Raw genomic sequence first — 14,962 nt, 5'->3', positions numbered from 1 at the left:
GAACAGTGGAGGCCCTAGAGTATTAGGGCTTAATTCTTGAGGAAATCCAGTTGAAGAAGACTAAAGGGGCCAGAGTTTATAAATTTCAGATTTGTATAGAACTATCCTGGAAATAATTTCCTATTGGTTTGTTTTGGAACCAATTTTGGATTTTGAACAAAGGACCAAACCTCATCCATCCTTTGTTCTGTAATAGAGCCTATGTCAGCAGTAATTTCTTACCAGTAACAATTGAGAAGAGCAACAGGCTGGGATGTAATAGTGGTCACTAAATTTTGCCAAGCTGGGTTGACCTTCTTTCAACAAATCATCATGTCGTCAGGCCACTATGCAATTTGTAAAAGCAGTCACTGCTTTTTCCCCCTTCCTTTTCCTTTGTTTCTCCTTATTTCTCCAAAGGTTCAAAATCCCATAGGTCACTGGACACATATCCAATTATTTAACTGTGGACCTAGATCATTCCTTTTGGTCTAGTTTAAGAGGTTACTGATAGACATTCTTCCCCTTCCAGTAACAAATTATGGAAGGCCCTGCCCTGCCTTTCCTTGACCTTATAGTGGACTTGTGTATAAATTTCTAGGTTAAGCCAAAATAATGTGGAGTAATTATAACAGATTTCCCTCACAGCTTATTAAATAATACTAAATATGTATTGCTGGCACTGCCTCCCCCACATCATATGGAGACATTTGTAGGAACATAATAGCAGGTTACACAGTAATCTGTTCTTGAGCTGCTGCAGGAGTAGATATTCAGTGTGTATGAGGAGAAAAGGTGCTAGTGAGAGGGCAGAATGGGAAAAACAATTTTTTTTTTTGAGACAGAGTCTTGCTCTGTCGCCCAGGCTGGAGTGCAGTATGCAATCTCGGCTCACTGCAAGCTCTGCCTTCTGGGTTCACGCCATTCTCCTGCCTCAGCCTCCGCAGTAGCTGGGACTATAGGCGCCTGCCACCACGCCTGGCTAATTTTTGTATTTTTAGTAGAGACGGGGTTTCACCTTGTTAGCCAGGATGGTCTCGATCTCCTGACCTCGTGATCCGCCCACCTCGGCCTCCCAAAGTGCTGGGATTGCAGGCGTGAGCCACCACGCCTGGCCGGAAAAACAATTTTGACCTGAAATTAGCAGAACTAAATTTAGTCTTATTTTGTCCTAGCCAGTAATATTACCTTAAGAAAGTTTTTCTGCTTTTTAAGGTGATTCCTTACTTATTTAAAAAAAAATAGAGATTTTAATAATATCTCCCCCTTAGATCTACCCGCATCACATAATGATTAATTGATTCATTTAAAAATAGTTATCGGTTACACTTTGTATGCCAGTACTGTCCTAGTTGCTGGGAATATACACAGAATAAAAGGATAAAGATTTATGTCTTAAATTCTCAATATTGGAATCAGACAACAAGTAAAATATATAGTATGACAGATAGTAATAATTGCTATAGAGAAAAAATATGTAAGAGTGGGGAGTTTGGGGAAGGGAGGGTGGAGCTTACAATTTTAAAGAGGGTGATCAGGAAGTACTCTATTATAGAGAAGGTAGTATTTGGATAAAAAATCCACAGGAAATGAGTGATTGAGCCATACATATCTAGAGGAAGAATGATCCAGGCATAGAACTCAAGTGCAGAGATATACATGGTAGGTTTGGGGCATAGTGAGGGGCCAGCTGGTGTAGGGTGAACCAGAAGTAGAATAGTATGGCTGGGCGTGGTGGCCCACGCCTGTTATCCCAGCACTTTGGGAGGCTGAGGCGGGTGGATCATCTGAGATCAGGGATTCAAGACCAACCTGGCCAACATAGCAAAACCCGGTCTCTACTAAAAATGCAAAACTTAGCCGGGTGTAGTGGCACATACCTGTAATCCCAGCTACTTGGGAGGCTGAGGCAGGAGGATTGCTTGAACCTGGGAGGCAGAGGTTACAGTGAGCCGAGATCACACCACTGCACTCCAGCATGGGTAACAGAGTGAGACTCCATCTCAAAAACAAAACAAAACAAAGAGAAGTGGAATCGTAGGCCAGATTACGTAAGGACTTAGCAGTTTGGCTTTTACTGTGTATGCCATGGGAAGCCTTTAGAGAGTTTTGAGCAGAAGAATGATATGATCTGATTTATATTTTTAAAAAATCATATGATTGCTGTATTTGTCTGCTGTGTGTTTCTGCAGGGAGACAAGGGGATCAGTCAGGAAACTATTGCAATTATCCAGTGAAGAGGTGAGATGACTTGGACTAGGCTGATAGCAGATGAGGTGGTGAACAGTGTAGGGTCTAGATATATTTGAGAGTGGAATAGGGTCTAGATATATTTGAGAGTGGAAATAGGGGATTTGCCTGTAGATTGGATGGGAGTTGTGAAAGCAAGGGAAGGGTCACAGGTGGTTTCCAAGGTTTTCGACCTAAACAACTGCAAGGATGGTGGCAGTGTTTACTGAGATGGGACAAGAAGGCAAAATGTGGATGTTGGGAGGAAACATAAAACATTTAGTTTGGGGAATGTTAAATTTGAAATGCCCATTGATATTCAAATGTAGACGTCCAATATATAGTTAGATACATTAGGTTGGTACAAAAGCAGTTGTAGTTTTTGCCAACTACAAATTTGGAATTCAGGAGGGAGATTTGGGCTGTTAGTGTAATTTTGGGAATTGTCAATGTATGTGTATGTAAAACCATGTTAGATGAGACCACTAAGAATGTGAGTGACTTTAGGGAAGTCAAGAGGTCCAAGGCCTGAGTTTTGGAATTGAAAAGGAACCAGCAAAGGAGACTGATAAGGAGTGACCATTGACCACTGAGGTAGGAAGAAAACCTGAAGGGGTGCCCTGGAACCAGGGGAAGGAAGTATTTTAAAGATTAGCTGAGTTAAATGCTGCTGATAGGTCAAGTAAGAGGAAAACCAAGAATTGACCACTCAAGGTTGGTGGGGCCTCCTATTCTTAGATCACATAGGTAGGTTTATAAAATGGTCTTATTTCTGGTCTTGTTAGTAATATGTCTGAAAAATAAAACTTGGATATTTTAATATGAATAAATTACTTTTTAAATAAAATTATACTTTAAGTTCTAGGGTACATGTGCACAATGTGCAGGTTTGTTACATAGGTATACATGTGTTGGTTTGCTGCACCCATCAGTTCGTCATTTATATTAGATATTTCTCCTAATGCTATCCCTCCCTCAGCCCCCCACCTCCCGACAGGCCCCGGTGTATGATGTTCCCTGCCCTGTGTCCAAGTGTTCTCATTCTTCAATTCCCACCTATGAGTGAGAACATACGGTGTTTGGTTTTCTGTCCTTGTGATAGTTTGCTGAGAATGATGGCTTCCAGGTTCATCCATGTCCCTGCAAAGGACATGAACTCATTTTTTTTAAGGCTGCATAGTATTCCATGGTGTATATGTGCCACATTTTCTTAATCCAGTCTATCATTGATGGACATTTGGGTTGGTTCTAAGTCTTTGCTATTGTGAATAGTGCTGCAATAAACATACGTGTGCATGTGTCTTTATAGTAGCATGATTTATAATCCTTTGGGTATATAGCCAGTAAAGGGATTGCTGGGTCAAATGGTATTTCTAGTTCTAGATCCTTGAGGAATCGCCACGCTGTCTTCCACAGTGTTGAACTAATTTACACTCCCACCAACAGTGTAAAAGTGTTCCTATTTCTCCACATCCTCTCCAGCATCTGTTGTTGCCTGACTTTTTAATGATCACCATTCTAACTGGCATGAGATGGTATCTCATTGTGGTTTTGATTTGCATTTCTCTGATGACCAGTGACGATGAGCATTTTTTCATGTGTCTGTTGGCTGCATAGATGTCTTCTTTTGAGAAGTGTCTGTTCATATCTTTTGCCCGCCTTTTGATGGGGTTATTTTTTTTTTTCTTGTAAATTTGTTTAAGTTCTTTGTAGATTCTGGATATTAACCCTTTGTCACATGGGTAGATTGCAAAAATGTTCTACCGTTCTGTAGGTTGCCTGTTCACTCTGATGGTAGTTTCTTTTGCTGTGCAGAAGCTCTTTAGTTTAATTAGATCCCATTTGTGTATTTTGGCTTTTATTGCCATTGCTTTTGGTGTTTTAGTCATGAAGTCCTTGCCCATGCCTATGTCCTGAATGGTATTGCCTAGGTTTTCTTCTAGGGTTTTTATGGTTTTAGGTCTGATATTTAAGTCTTTAATCCATCTTGAATTAATTGTTGTATAAGGTGTAAGGAAGGGATCCAGTTTCAGCTTTCTACATATGGCTAGCCAGTTTTCCCAGCACCATTTATTAAATAGGAAATCCTTTCCCATTTCTTGATTTTGTCAGGTTTGTCAAAGATCAGATTGTTGTAGATGTGTGGCATTATTTCTGAGGCCTCTGTTCTGTTCCATTGGTCTGTATCTCTGTTTTGGTACCAGTACCATGCTGTTTTGGTTACTGTAGTCTTGTAGTATAGTTTGAAGTCAGATAGCATGATGCCTCCAGCTTTGTTCTTTTTGCTTAGGATTGTCTTGGCAATGCAGGCTCTTTTTTGGTTCCATATGAACTTTAAAGTAGTTTGGGCTGGAGTGCAGTGGCATGATCTCAGCTCACTGCAGCCTCAGCCTCCCGGGTTCAAGTGATTCTCTTGCCTCAGCCTCCCGAGTAGCAGGACTACAGGCATGCACCACCATGCTGGGCTAAGTTTTGTATTTTTAGTAGAGATGGGGTTTCACCATGTTGCCCAGGCTGGTCTTGATCTCCTGAGCTCAAGTGATTACAAGTATTGGCATTATAGGCGTGAGCCACTGCACCTGGCTGATTCTACTCTTTGGACATGATATTCATCAGGGTTCAGATGTAGGTAAAGATGGAAAAGATACATTTAATTACACCAAAATTAAAAAGTGATGTGCATTCAAATACACCAAGGTCAGTAGATTGGGAGAATATATTTGCCACAAGTAATACAAAGGACCCAGAAAGACGAAATTAAAGACTAAATTAAAACTAAATGGTCTCACAGTATTAATTTTTGACAAGAATATGGGGAAATTTTTACTATATATTGGTAGAAGTATAAGTTGGCATTGTGTCTTTGTAATAGCAAAAAATTGGAGACAGCCAAAATGTCTGTCAGTAAAGAAATGAATAAATAGATGTGGGTTAGTGACCTGATAAAAATGCTATACAGCAGAGAAAAGGTGTACCAGGTCTATATCTATATCATCATGGATAGATCTCAAAAACGATGCTAAATAAAAAACAAAAAACAACAAGTAAAATTCAGTGTGATACTTTTTACATGAAAAATACTAATAGGGCTGGGCGCAGTGATTCACGTCTGTAATCCCAGCACTTTTAGAGGCCAAGGTGAGAGGACTGCATGAGCCCAGGAGTTTGAGACCAGCCTGGACAACATGGTGAGACCCCATCTCTTACAAAACAATTAAAAAGTTAGCGGTGTGTGGTGGTGCATGCCTGTAGTCCCATTTACTCAGGATGCTGAGGCAGGAGGTTGAGGCTACAGTGAGCCACGTTCATGCCACTGCACTCCAGCCTGGGTGACAAAGCAAGACCCTGTTCAAAAAAACAACAACAAGAACACACACACAAAAACAAAAAACCCACAAATATACACAAAAGTATCCTATGTATTATTTAGGGATATATATGTAAAACTATTAAAAACAGATTATACAACAAATTTTTGATATGAGTGGCTGGTAGAGAGTGGGGCAGTCTTAAACAAGACTTTAGCATTATCTGTAGATGAAAGTAAACATGATAGAATGTTTATTTCTGGGTATTAGACTCACAGATTTTTGTTATATTAGTCTTTGTACTTTTTGGTAATTTTATATTAGCTGGAAATTTTAAAAGAAAGGGGGTCAAGATTCATAGGATGAACCCCCAGAAAATAATTTGTCGATAACGTTTACATGTAATTTTTCTTTTTTTACCTAACCCATTTACTTCTGTCTGTATTAGAGGAAGAGGAAATGAGGTAACTGCATTACATTAATTCATGACAGTGGTTTCTCCTAATGTGTCCTTGGCATCACACTCAGATGAAGGAGTGAGGATCTTTATTAGCACAGATCATGCCCTTCATTCTGACTCTTGATTTTATTTTTAATTACTAACTGCAAGCATGTCAACCCATGGGAAGCACATTTGGTTTCATAGCTATCATCATGGAGATGCTAGCATGACAGACTAGGATGTATAGAAGTTTAATAACAGCATTGTACTTTTTCTCTTGTCTAACCTCTTCCCTATAGGGAATCTTTAACCAGTTTCAGTGTAGTAGTGAAAAAGTGCTTCCATCTGACACTCTCCGCAGTGCTCTGGCAAAGACTTTCCAGGATGAACAACGTTTCCAGCTGGGAATTATGGATGATGCTGCAGAGTGCTTTGTAAGTGCTGGCCTCTGGCCCTCTTTGATATGGGGTGGGACTGCTGATGGTCTCCATCAGGGACTGGCTACTTTATGGTGGAATTTGCTGTGCCCTTATCTCTACAGTTAGAACTAGGAGTTTTCTCTGATTTTTCAGGGATCTAAAATGTCTCTGTTATAGCAGTGTGTTATTTTTTTTCCTTTAGGCTGGTGGTTTTGTGCTTGTCATTGCATAAAACATCAGCTCTCACCTTCAGAGGATCCAAGGCTCATTAAAATACAGATTGTACCCCCAGAGCTTCTGATACAGTAGGCCCGGCAGAGGAGTCCCGGAATATCTGTATCTTACAGGTTCCTAAGTGATGCTAATACTGATGCTGCTCCTCCATTTCTAAAGATAATTAATCAGGGAATAACTGAGTCCCTAGCATAAGTGTGATGTGCTATATAGCTACATTGCCTCCAGTGCCCCTCGCTCTTCTGAACTCTGTGTTCTATACATCAACCTTCGAAAGACTCTTTGTAAATCCATTTAGAAAATTTGAGGCCGGGCATGGTGGCTCACGCCTGTAATCTCAGCACTTTGGGAGGCCAAGGCAGGCGGATCACAAGGTCAGGAGTTCAAGACTAGCCTGGCCAACATAGCGAAACCCCATGTCTACTAAAAATACAAAAATTAGCCAGGCATGGTGGCGGGCGCCTATAGTCCCAGCTACTTGGGAGGCTGAGGCAAGAGAATCACTTGAACTTGGGAGGAGGAGGTTGTAGTGAGCCTAGATAGCACCACTGTACTCCAGCCTGGGTGACACAGTGAGACTCTGTCTCAAAAGAAAAAAAGAAAAAAAAAGAAAATTTGAGAGTGATACATATCTCATCACAGGGTAAAATGTGGCCCCAAATCAGAGGTGCTCCTGAGGAACTGGATCACTGATATATTGCTGGTGGGAATGTAAAATGGTATAGCTACTCTGGAAAACAGTTTGGCAGTTTCTTAAAAAGCTAGACATGTAAACTACCGTATGATCTAGCAATTACATTCCTGGACATGTATCCCACAAATGAAAACTTATATTAAAACAAAACCTGTTTATGAATGTTCATAGAAGTGTTATTCATAATAGTAAAAAACTGGAAACAACCCAAATGTCCTTCAGTGAGTAGACAGTTAAACAAATGATGATACTTCTGTACCGTGAAGAACTATGCAGCAATACAAAGCATTAAGTATTTTTATAAAAATAAAAAGAAACTATTGATTTACACAACTTGGACAGACCTCAAGGGAAAGTGAAAAATGCAATATCAAAAGGTTATATGCTGGCCGGGCTCACTCCTGTAATCCCAGCACTTTGGGAAGCCAAGGTGGGCGGATCACTTGAGGTCAGGAGTTCGAGAGCAGCCTGGTCAACGTGGTGAAACGCCGTCTCTACTAAAAACACAAAACTTAGCCAGGCGTGGTGGCACATACCTGTAATCCCAGCTACTTGGGAGGCTGAGGCAGGAGAATCTCTTGAACCCGGGAGGTAGAGGTTGCAGTGAGCCGAGATCGCTCTACTGTACTCCTGCCTGGGCGACAGAGACAGAGTGTGTCTCAAAAAAAAAAAAAAAGGTTATGTGGTATGTGAACCCATTTATATAACATTCTTGAAATAAAATGATGGAGATGAGAGAAGATATTAGTGATTACCACAGGTTAGGGTTAGGATTGGACGGGTAAGGCTCTAAATGGTTAGCATGAGGGAGCCTTGTGATGGAACTGGTCTATATCTTGATAAAATGGCATAGAGCTATACATACACACACACAAATGAATGCATGTAAAACTGGTGAAATCTGAATAAAGTCTGGATCCTTTCAATGTCCATTTCCTGATACAGTTATCAAAGATGTGCCGGGTGCGGTGGCTCACGCCTGTAATCCCAGCACTTTGGGAGGCCGGGGCAGGCGGATCACGAGGTCAGGAGATCGAGACCATCCTGGCTAACACGGTGAAACCTCGTCTCTACTAAAAATACAAAAAATTAGCCGGGCGTGGTGGCGGGCGCCTGTAGTCCCAGCTACTCGGGAGGCTGAGGCAGGAGAATGGCGTGAACCCGGGAGGTGGAGCTTGCAGTGAGCCAAGATTGAGCCACTGCACTCCAGCCTGGGTGACAGAGCGAGACTCCGTCCCAAAAAACAAAAAAACAAACAAAAAAAACACAGATGTTACTGTTGGAGGAAGCTGGGTGAAGGGTACAGGGGATCTCCTATACATTTTTGAAACTTGCTATGAATTTATAATTTTTTTAAACTAAACATTTTTAAAAATCAAAATATTCCTACCTTCCAGAAGGGTTGCTGTTTCTATGGGTAAGCTGCTTACCAATTTATGTATTTGTCTATCAAATATTGTTGGTATACTGCTTTTGTTCTTTCCCTGTCAGGAAAACCTCCTGATGAGAATTCACTTCCACATTGCTGATGAAACCAAAGAGGATATATGTACTGCCCAACACTGCATTTCCCATCAGAAATTTGCAATGACATTGTTTGAGCAGGTGAACTCTAGCTCCATCTTTTTTTAGACATTTCTTCCAGAACACTTTATCCTGGGATGTGGGGTGTTAAATGGGTGCCAAAACAGTTCCTGATTATGGTTGCTTGGTTTTGCCTTTTTCTCTTTTGCCCAGTGTGTATGTACTAGCTGTGGTGCCACTTCTGATCCGCTGCCTTTCATCCAGATGGTACATTATATCTCCACCACTTCCCTTTGGTGAGTCTTACAAGATTTTCTGTTGTGCATTTAGGCATTCCTCCAGTTGATTGGACTTTTTTTTTTTTTTTGAGACAGAGTCTCGCTCTGTTGCCCAGGCTGCAGTGCAGTGGCACAATCTCGGCTTACTGCAACCTCCGCCTCCTGGGTTCAAGCGATTCTCCTGCCTCCATCTCCCAAGTAGCTGAGACTTCCAGCTACTTCTACAAATAGTACACACTGCGCTAATGTTTTTGTATTTTTAGTAGGACGGTGTTTCATCATGTTGGTCAGGCTGGTCTTGAACTCGTGACCTCAAATGATCTACCTGCCTTGGCCTCCCAAAGTGCTGGGATTACAGGCGTGAGCCACGGTGCCTGGCCTATTGGACTTTAATTGGAGACATTCAAATAGTTTTATATCTTGGCCGGGCATGGTGGCTCATGCCTATAATCCTAGCACTTTGGGAGGCCCAGGTGGGCGGATCACTTGAGGCTAAGAGTTCGAGACCAGCCTGGCCAACATGACAAAACCCTGTCTCTACTAAAAATGTCAAAAATTAGCCAGGCATGGTTGCACGTGCCTGTAATCCCAGCTATTCTGAAGGCTGAGGCATGAGAATTGCTTGAACCCAGGAGGCGGAGGTTTCTGTGAGCTGAGATTGAGCCCCTGCACTCCAGCCAAGTAACAGAGCGAGACCCTGTCTCAAAAAAACCACCACCAACAACAATAAAAACACAAATAGTTTTATATCCTTATTGCTGAGTCTGTGCTATATTGTAGGAATGCAGAACAGTAATTTAAAAATAATTTTTGTTCTCCTTCTTTCCTCTCCCATCCCTCCCCTTTTCTTAGGCTCAGTACTGGCCAGCAAAGTGGGGGGAGGAGTGGGGATTCTATGAGCTTTGGATCTGGGGACAGGTAGAGGTACTTACTGTGTTTATGGGACACTGAGCCTGGTCAGGGGCTTTGGTATAGGGGGCAGAGGAAGAAAGTCAAATGTGTGAGTTAGGAATGTACATTAATGTTTGATTTAGCAGTAACTAAATACAAACCATCATCCCCCTTCTATTCCCCATCTTGAAGCAATCAGGCTATTTGTATGCTGGAAAGACGAGAGAAACCTTCACCAAGCATGTTTGGTGAGCTGCTGCAGAATGCCAGCACCATGGGGGATCTGCGGAACTGTCCAGTGAGTTAAATCAGGGGTGGGGTTTGGAGTGGGAAAGGGAACCGTCGATCAGTGGAATTGATGCAAAGCCAGTGGGAAACATGTTGAACTAGCCTTATATATGTATTTCAGAGCAACTGTGGAGAGAGGATCAGGATTCGCCGTGTGTTGATGAATGCTCCACAGATTATCACGATTGGGCTGGTATGGGACTCAGACCACTCAGACTTAGCAGAAGATGTTATCCACAGCCTGGGAACCTGCCTTAAGCTGGGTGATGTGCGTGTTAGTTACCTTTATCTCTCACTTTGAGTTCTTGCGTCTTAGTATTGCTTAGGAGCAGTGAGCACTGGACAAACAGGTATGTCCTAGATGACAAGTATTATAATGTTTTGGACAGATAAACTTATTTGTGTACAGATACCCGTGCTTGCAGGTATGTGCTCATATACCTCCTTTTATAGGTGGCAAAGAGTTTTTAAGAAGAAATGGGATGACTTGACCTTGAAAGACAGGATAGGCAGAGCTTAGCTACTGATAAAAATAAATCAGTAATTCAAAGAGTTATTATATGTTCTATTCATTGTTAGTTTATACGAGTATAAAGTAGGGAAGGGTGTTCAACCATGGGAGGTAGTAAGGTCCAAAGAGGGGCATTCCTGACTAGAACTGCTATAGTAGGTGAAGAAGTTAAAAGTTGGTGACCTGAGCCCAAAAATATGAAATTCACAGTGTGGAACTAATGTCTGGGATAATACTGGGACTAAAGAGAACCTTTGTTATTGTTTTTTAATGTCATTAAGCCATGACTGAGAATAAATGAACTTTCTGGGATCTTATTTTAGGTTTTCTTCCTAAGGAATCTTACCTGAGTAGGCTGTGAGCAATAAAATCTCCATTTTTCACCAGTGCCTACCTGTAGTCCCAGCTACTCAGGAGGCTGAGGTGGGAGGATTGCTTAAGGAGTTCAAGGCTGTAGTGTGCAATGATTCTGCCTGTGAATAGCCACTACATTCTAGCCTAGGCAGCATAGCAAGACCCTGTCTCTTAAAAACAAAAGCAATCGTTTCTTTTTTTTTTTTTTGAGATGGAGTCTTGCTCTGTCGCCCAGGCTGGAGTGCAGTAGTGTGATCTCCCTTCACTGCAAGCTCCGCCTCCTGGGTTCATGCCATTCTCCTGCCTCAGCCTCCCCAGTAGATGGGACTACAGGTGCCTGCCACCACACCCAGCTAATTTTTTGTATTTTTAGTAGACACGGAGTTTCACCATGTTAGCCAGGATGGTCTCGATCTCCTGACCTCGTGATCCGCCTGCCTCCCCCTCCCAAAGTGCTGGGATTACAGGCGTGAGCCACCGCGCCCAGCTGGTTTTTTTTTGTTTTTTTTTTAATCCAACTTTCCTGGCTCCTCTTATGATAGGCCCTGGTAAGAAAATTATTGAAAGGTATGAAGAAAGATCATCACCATACCAGTTTACTGGCCACTATCTGTCTTGCTTTTCCTTACTTTTTGTCTTTTTGGGTTAATTTCTTTCTTTCTTTCTTTCTTTTTTTGAGATGGGGTCTTGCTCTGTCGCCCAGGCTGGAGTGCAGTGTCATGATCTCGGTTCACTGCAATCTCTGCCTCCTGCCTCAACGTCTCAAGTAGCTGGGATTACAGACATGCACCACCACACCCAGCTGATTTTTGTATTTTTAGTAGAGATGGGGTTTCACTATGTTGGCCAGGCTGGTCTCGAATACCTGACCTCAAGAGATCTGTTCACCTCACCCTCCCAAAGTGTAGGGATTACAGGCGTGAGCCACCACACTGGGCCTAAAGATAGGGTCTTGCTATCTAGTCTAGGTTGTTCTCGAACTCTTGTCCTCAAGTAATTCTCTTACCTTGGCCTCACAAAGTGCTGAAGTTAAATTCTGATGATTAATCTAAACTAACAAAAATCTTAAACTGAAGGGAAGAGAAGCAAGTCAGTACCTTACTTAAGAAATGTTGGTGGAGTCTGCTGAGAGATGATGTGGAATGGTTGAATATGTGACTGTGCTTTCTTTTCTCTTCTTTCCCCTCAGCTGTTTTTCAGAGTGACGGATGACCGGGCCAAGCAATCTGAACTGTACTTAGTTGGAATGATCTGTTACTATGGCAAACATTATTCTACATTCTTTTTTCAAACAAAGATTCGCAAATGGATGTATTTTGATGATGCTCATGTCAAGGAGGTAGGAGTAGTCAAGTCCTTTTTGAAGTGTTTGGTGACTACAAAAAAAAAGAATAATCATTTGTCTTTAGTGTTTCATTTTCATAATTTTGAATGGGACCTCCCCACATTTCTATAAAACATATATATATTTTTTTTTTTAATTTTTTTTTTTTTTTGAGATGGAGTCTCACTCTGTCACCCAGGTTGGAGTGCAGTGGCTTGGTCTCGGCTCACTGCAATCTCTGCCTCCTGGGTTCAAGCGATTCTCCCACCTCAGCCTCCTGAGTAGCTGGGAGTACATGCGCATGCTACCACACCTGGCTAATTTTTGTATTTTTAGTAGAGACAGAGTTTCACTATGTTTGCCAGGCTGGTCTCGAACTCCTGACCTTGTGATCCGCCTACCTCAGCCTCCCAAAGTGCTGGAATTATAGGCATGAGCCACTGTGCCCGGCGTATTTTATATTTTTATGTCTGTCTGCCTACTGAATTCATGAAGGTATCATTTTGTCTTCCCCTGAAGATGGCTAGTTCTTCGAGGATAGGAACAATGTATCTTCTATTATATCCTCTGAATCCCCTCACCAGGCATTCAGCAGTTTTGTATTTATAGGTGACAAAGCATTTTACTTTATTTTTTGAGATAGGGTCTCCTCACTCTATTGCCCAGGCTGGAGTGCAGGGGCGTGATAATGGCTCACTGCAGCCTTTATCTTCCAGGTTTAAGCAATCCTCTCACCTTAGTCTCTTGAGTAGCTGTGACTATAGGTGTGTGGCCACCACACCCAGCTAGTTAAAATTTTTTGTTTTTTTGTTTTAGAGATGTTACCCAGGCTGGTCTGGAACTCCTGGGCTCAAGTGATCCTCCCTCCTCAGCCTGCCAAAGTGTTGGGATTACAGGCGTGAGCCACAGTGCCTGGCCCAAAGTGTTTTTTTAAACTATAATCTCCTTTTTTTTTTTTTTCTAGAAAATAGTTTTTCTTCAGTCCTGAGGAGTCAGCTCCTTACGTGGGCTTTGGTGGAGCTCATGGGTCAGCACTCGAAGGTCTAAATCTGGGTGGGGATGTTATCACCTTTTGGGCTTGGGGAGATTGATTACTGACTACCTTGCTATGAATGGCACAATTCATGTAGTAACGTAGCTTTACCTACAGCTTAGGAAGCACATAGGCATCAAAGAAATTTACTTCAGAAATGTCCTTGACAGCTGCAGCCTTTACTATGTTTCGAATGAGAAACTTTTTTTTTTTTTTTTTGACATAGGGTCTTGCTCTGTCACCCAGGTTGGGGTGTAGGGGCACGATCTCAGCTCACTGCAACCTCTGCCTCCCGGGCCCAAGTGATTCTCGTGCCTCAGCCTCCCGAGTAGCTGGGATTACGGGCGCGTACCATCATGCCTGGCTGATTTTTGTATTTTTAGGAGAGATGGAGTTTCTCCATGTTGGCCAGGCTGGTCTCAAACTCCTGACATTAAGTGATCCACCCGCCTTGGCCTCCCAAAGTGCTGGGATTACAGATGTGAGCCACCATGCCCGGCCTTGAATGAGAAACTTCTTAATAGCCTTGTCCTTGGGCATGCCTCAGGCACAGTTCATGCAGTGAGTGAGCTGCACATAGCCACAGCCCTTTTTGGCATGCCATGTTCTTTCTTTTCTTTGTCTTCTTGGAAGCTAGGACCCCAGAGAGGAATTTTTGTTTGTTTGTTTGTTTGTTTTTAATGTGTGTGTTGATTGATTTGAGTAGGAACACTCTAATGCCTCAAATGAGGTTATAAGGTTAATACAAAGTTCAGAATTTCAGATCTTGGAGTTATCAGTGGGTACTACTTTGTCTCGGGGCTGCTGTAAATTATTCTTTGTTGTCTCCCTGAAGTGCCCCATCACAGAGTAACATGTGTTTTGGGATAGTTATAAGGCATGTAGGGTTATAATGACAAAGCAGGAAAGTTGGTACTGTCTAAACCACAGAGTTTGTGGTTGAAGTGGCTTATGTGATCTGCATGAGTTAGGAAGCTGCTTGTGATAAGGTTAGCAGATAAGGAGATAAGGTGTGACTATAATCTACACCAATCCACAGACTTTAAGCAGTGTCTTCCACAAACAGTAAAGTATTTGTCAAATTCCCATATTCTTTTCTTTGTCTCTTTTGCGTTGTTGTAATTTGGGGCAATTTATTTAAGTTCTTTTAGATTTAGGGTTTTTATTTGAAAATACCCTTACAAAGTAGTAAATATGATTATATTAATATGTGAAGAGCATATAAATGTTTTAATTAATAACTCAGTTTTAAGTTTACTGGACATCTGTTGTGAACATATCACTATGCTAGTTGTCTAACCCCAAGAGCAGCACATTATCTAAGAAATGTGACTGGTTCAAGCTTAAGATGGTGTGAGTTTGAGGATTGGGTTGAATTGATTCTGTGGCTGTTTTCTCTTTTCCACTATGGTAACAGAGCTGAATCCAGCACAGGGCTAAGGCCGAGAGGTTCA

General features: G+C 42.0%; 1 protein-coding gene across 40 annotated transcripts in view; it reads left to right on the top strand.

The window, feature by feature from the left end:
• The window catches only part of USP54 (ubiquitin specific peptidase 54), a 130,443-nt gene that overhangs the window by 76,028 nt on the left and 39,453 nt on the right, over positions 1 to 14,962 (top strand). For 39 of the 40 annotated variants that reach the window (XM_055092965.3, XM_055092959.3, XM_008969020.5 and 36 more), the window contains 6 exons: positions 6,258 to 6,392; positions 8,797 to 8,910; positions 9,043 to 9,125; positions 10,191 to 10,296; positions 10,408 to 10,554; positions 12,341 to 12,490. In XM_055092965.3, the coding sequence (XP_054948940.1) occupies positions 6,258 to 6,392; positions 8,797 to 8,910; positions 9,043 to 9,125; positions 10,191 to 10,296; positions 10,408 to 10,554; positions 12,341 to 12,490 (735 nt within the window). The remainder of the gene's footprint in view (positions 1 to 6,257; positions 6,393 to 8,796; positions 8,911 to 9,042; positions 9,126 to 10,190; positions 10,297 to 10,407; positions 10,555 to 12,340; positions 12,491 to 14,962) is intronic. The other variant, XM_063607728.1, reaches the window with a different exon arrangement.

This window comes from Pan paniscus, chromosome 8, assembly GCF_029289425.2.
Source record: "Pan paniscus chromosome 8, NHGRI_mPanPan1-v2.0_pri, whole genome shotgun sequence".
NCBI lineage: Eukaryota > Metazoa > Chordata > Mammalia > Primates > Hominidae > Pan > Pan paniscus.
This window is presented reverse-complemented; position numbering and strand designations above follow the sequence as displayed.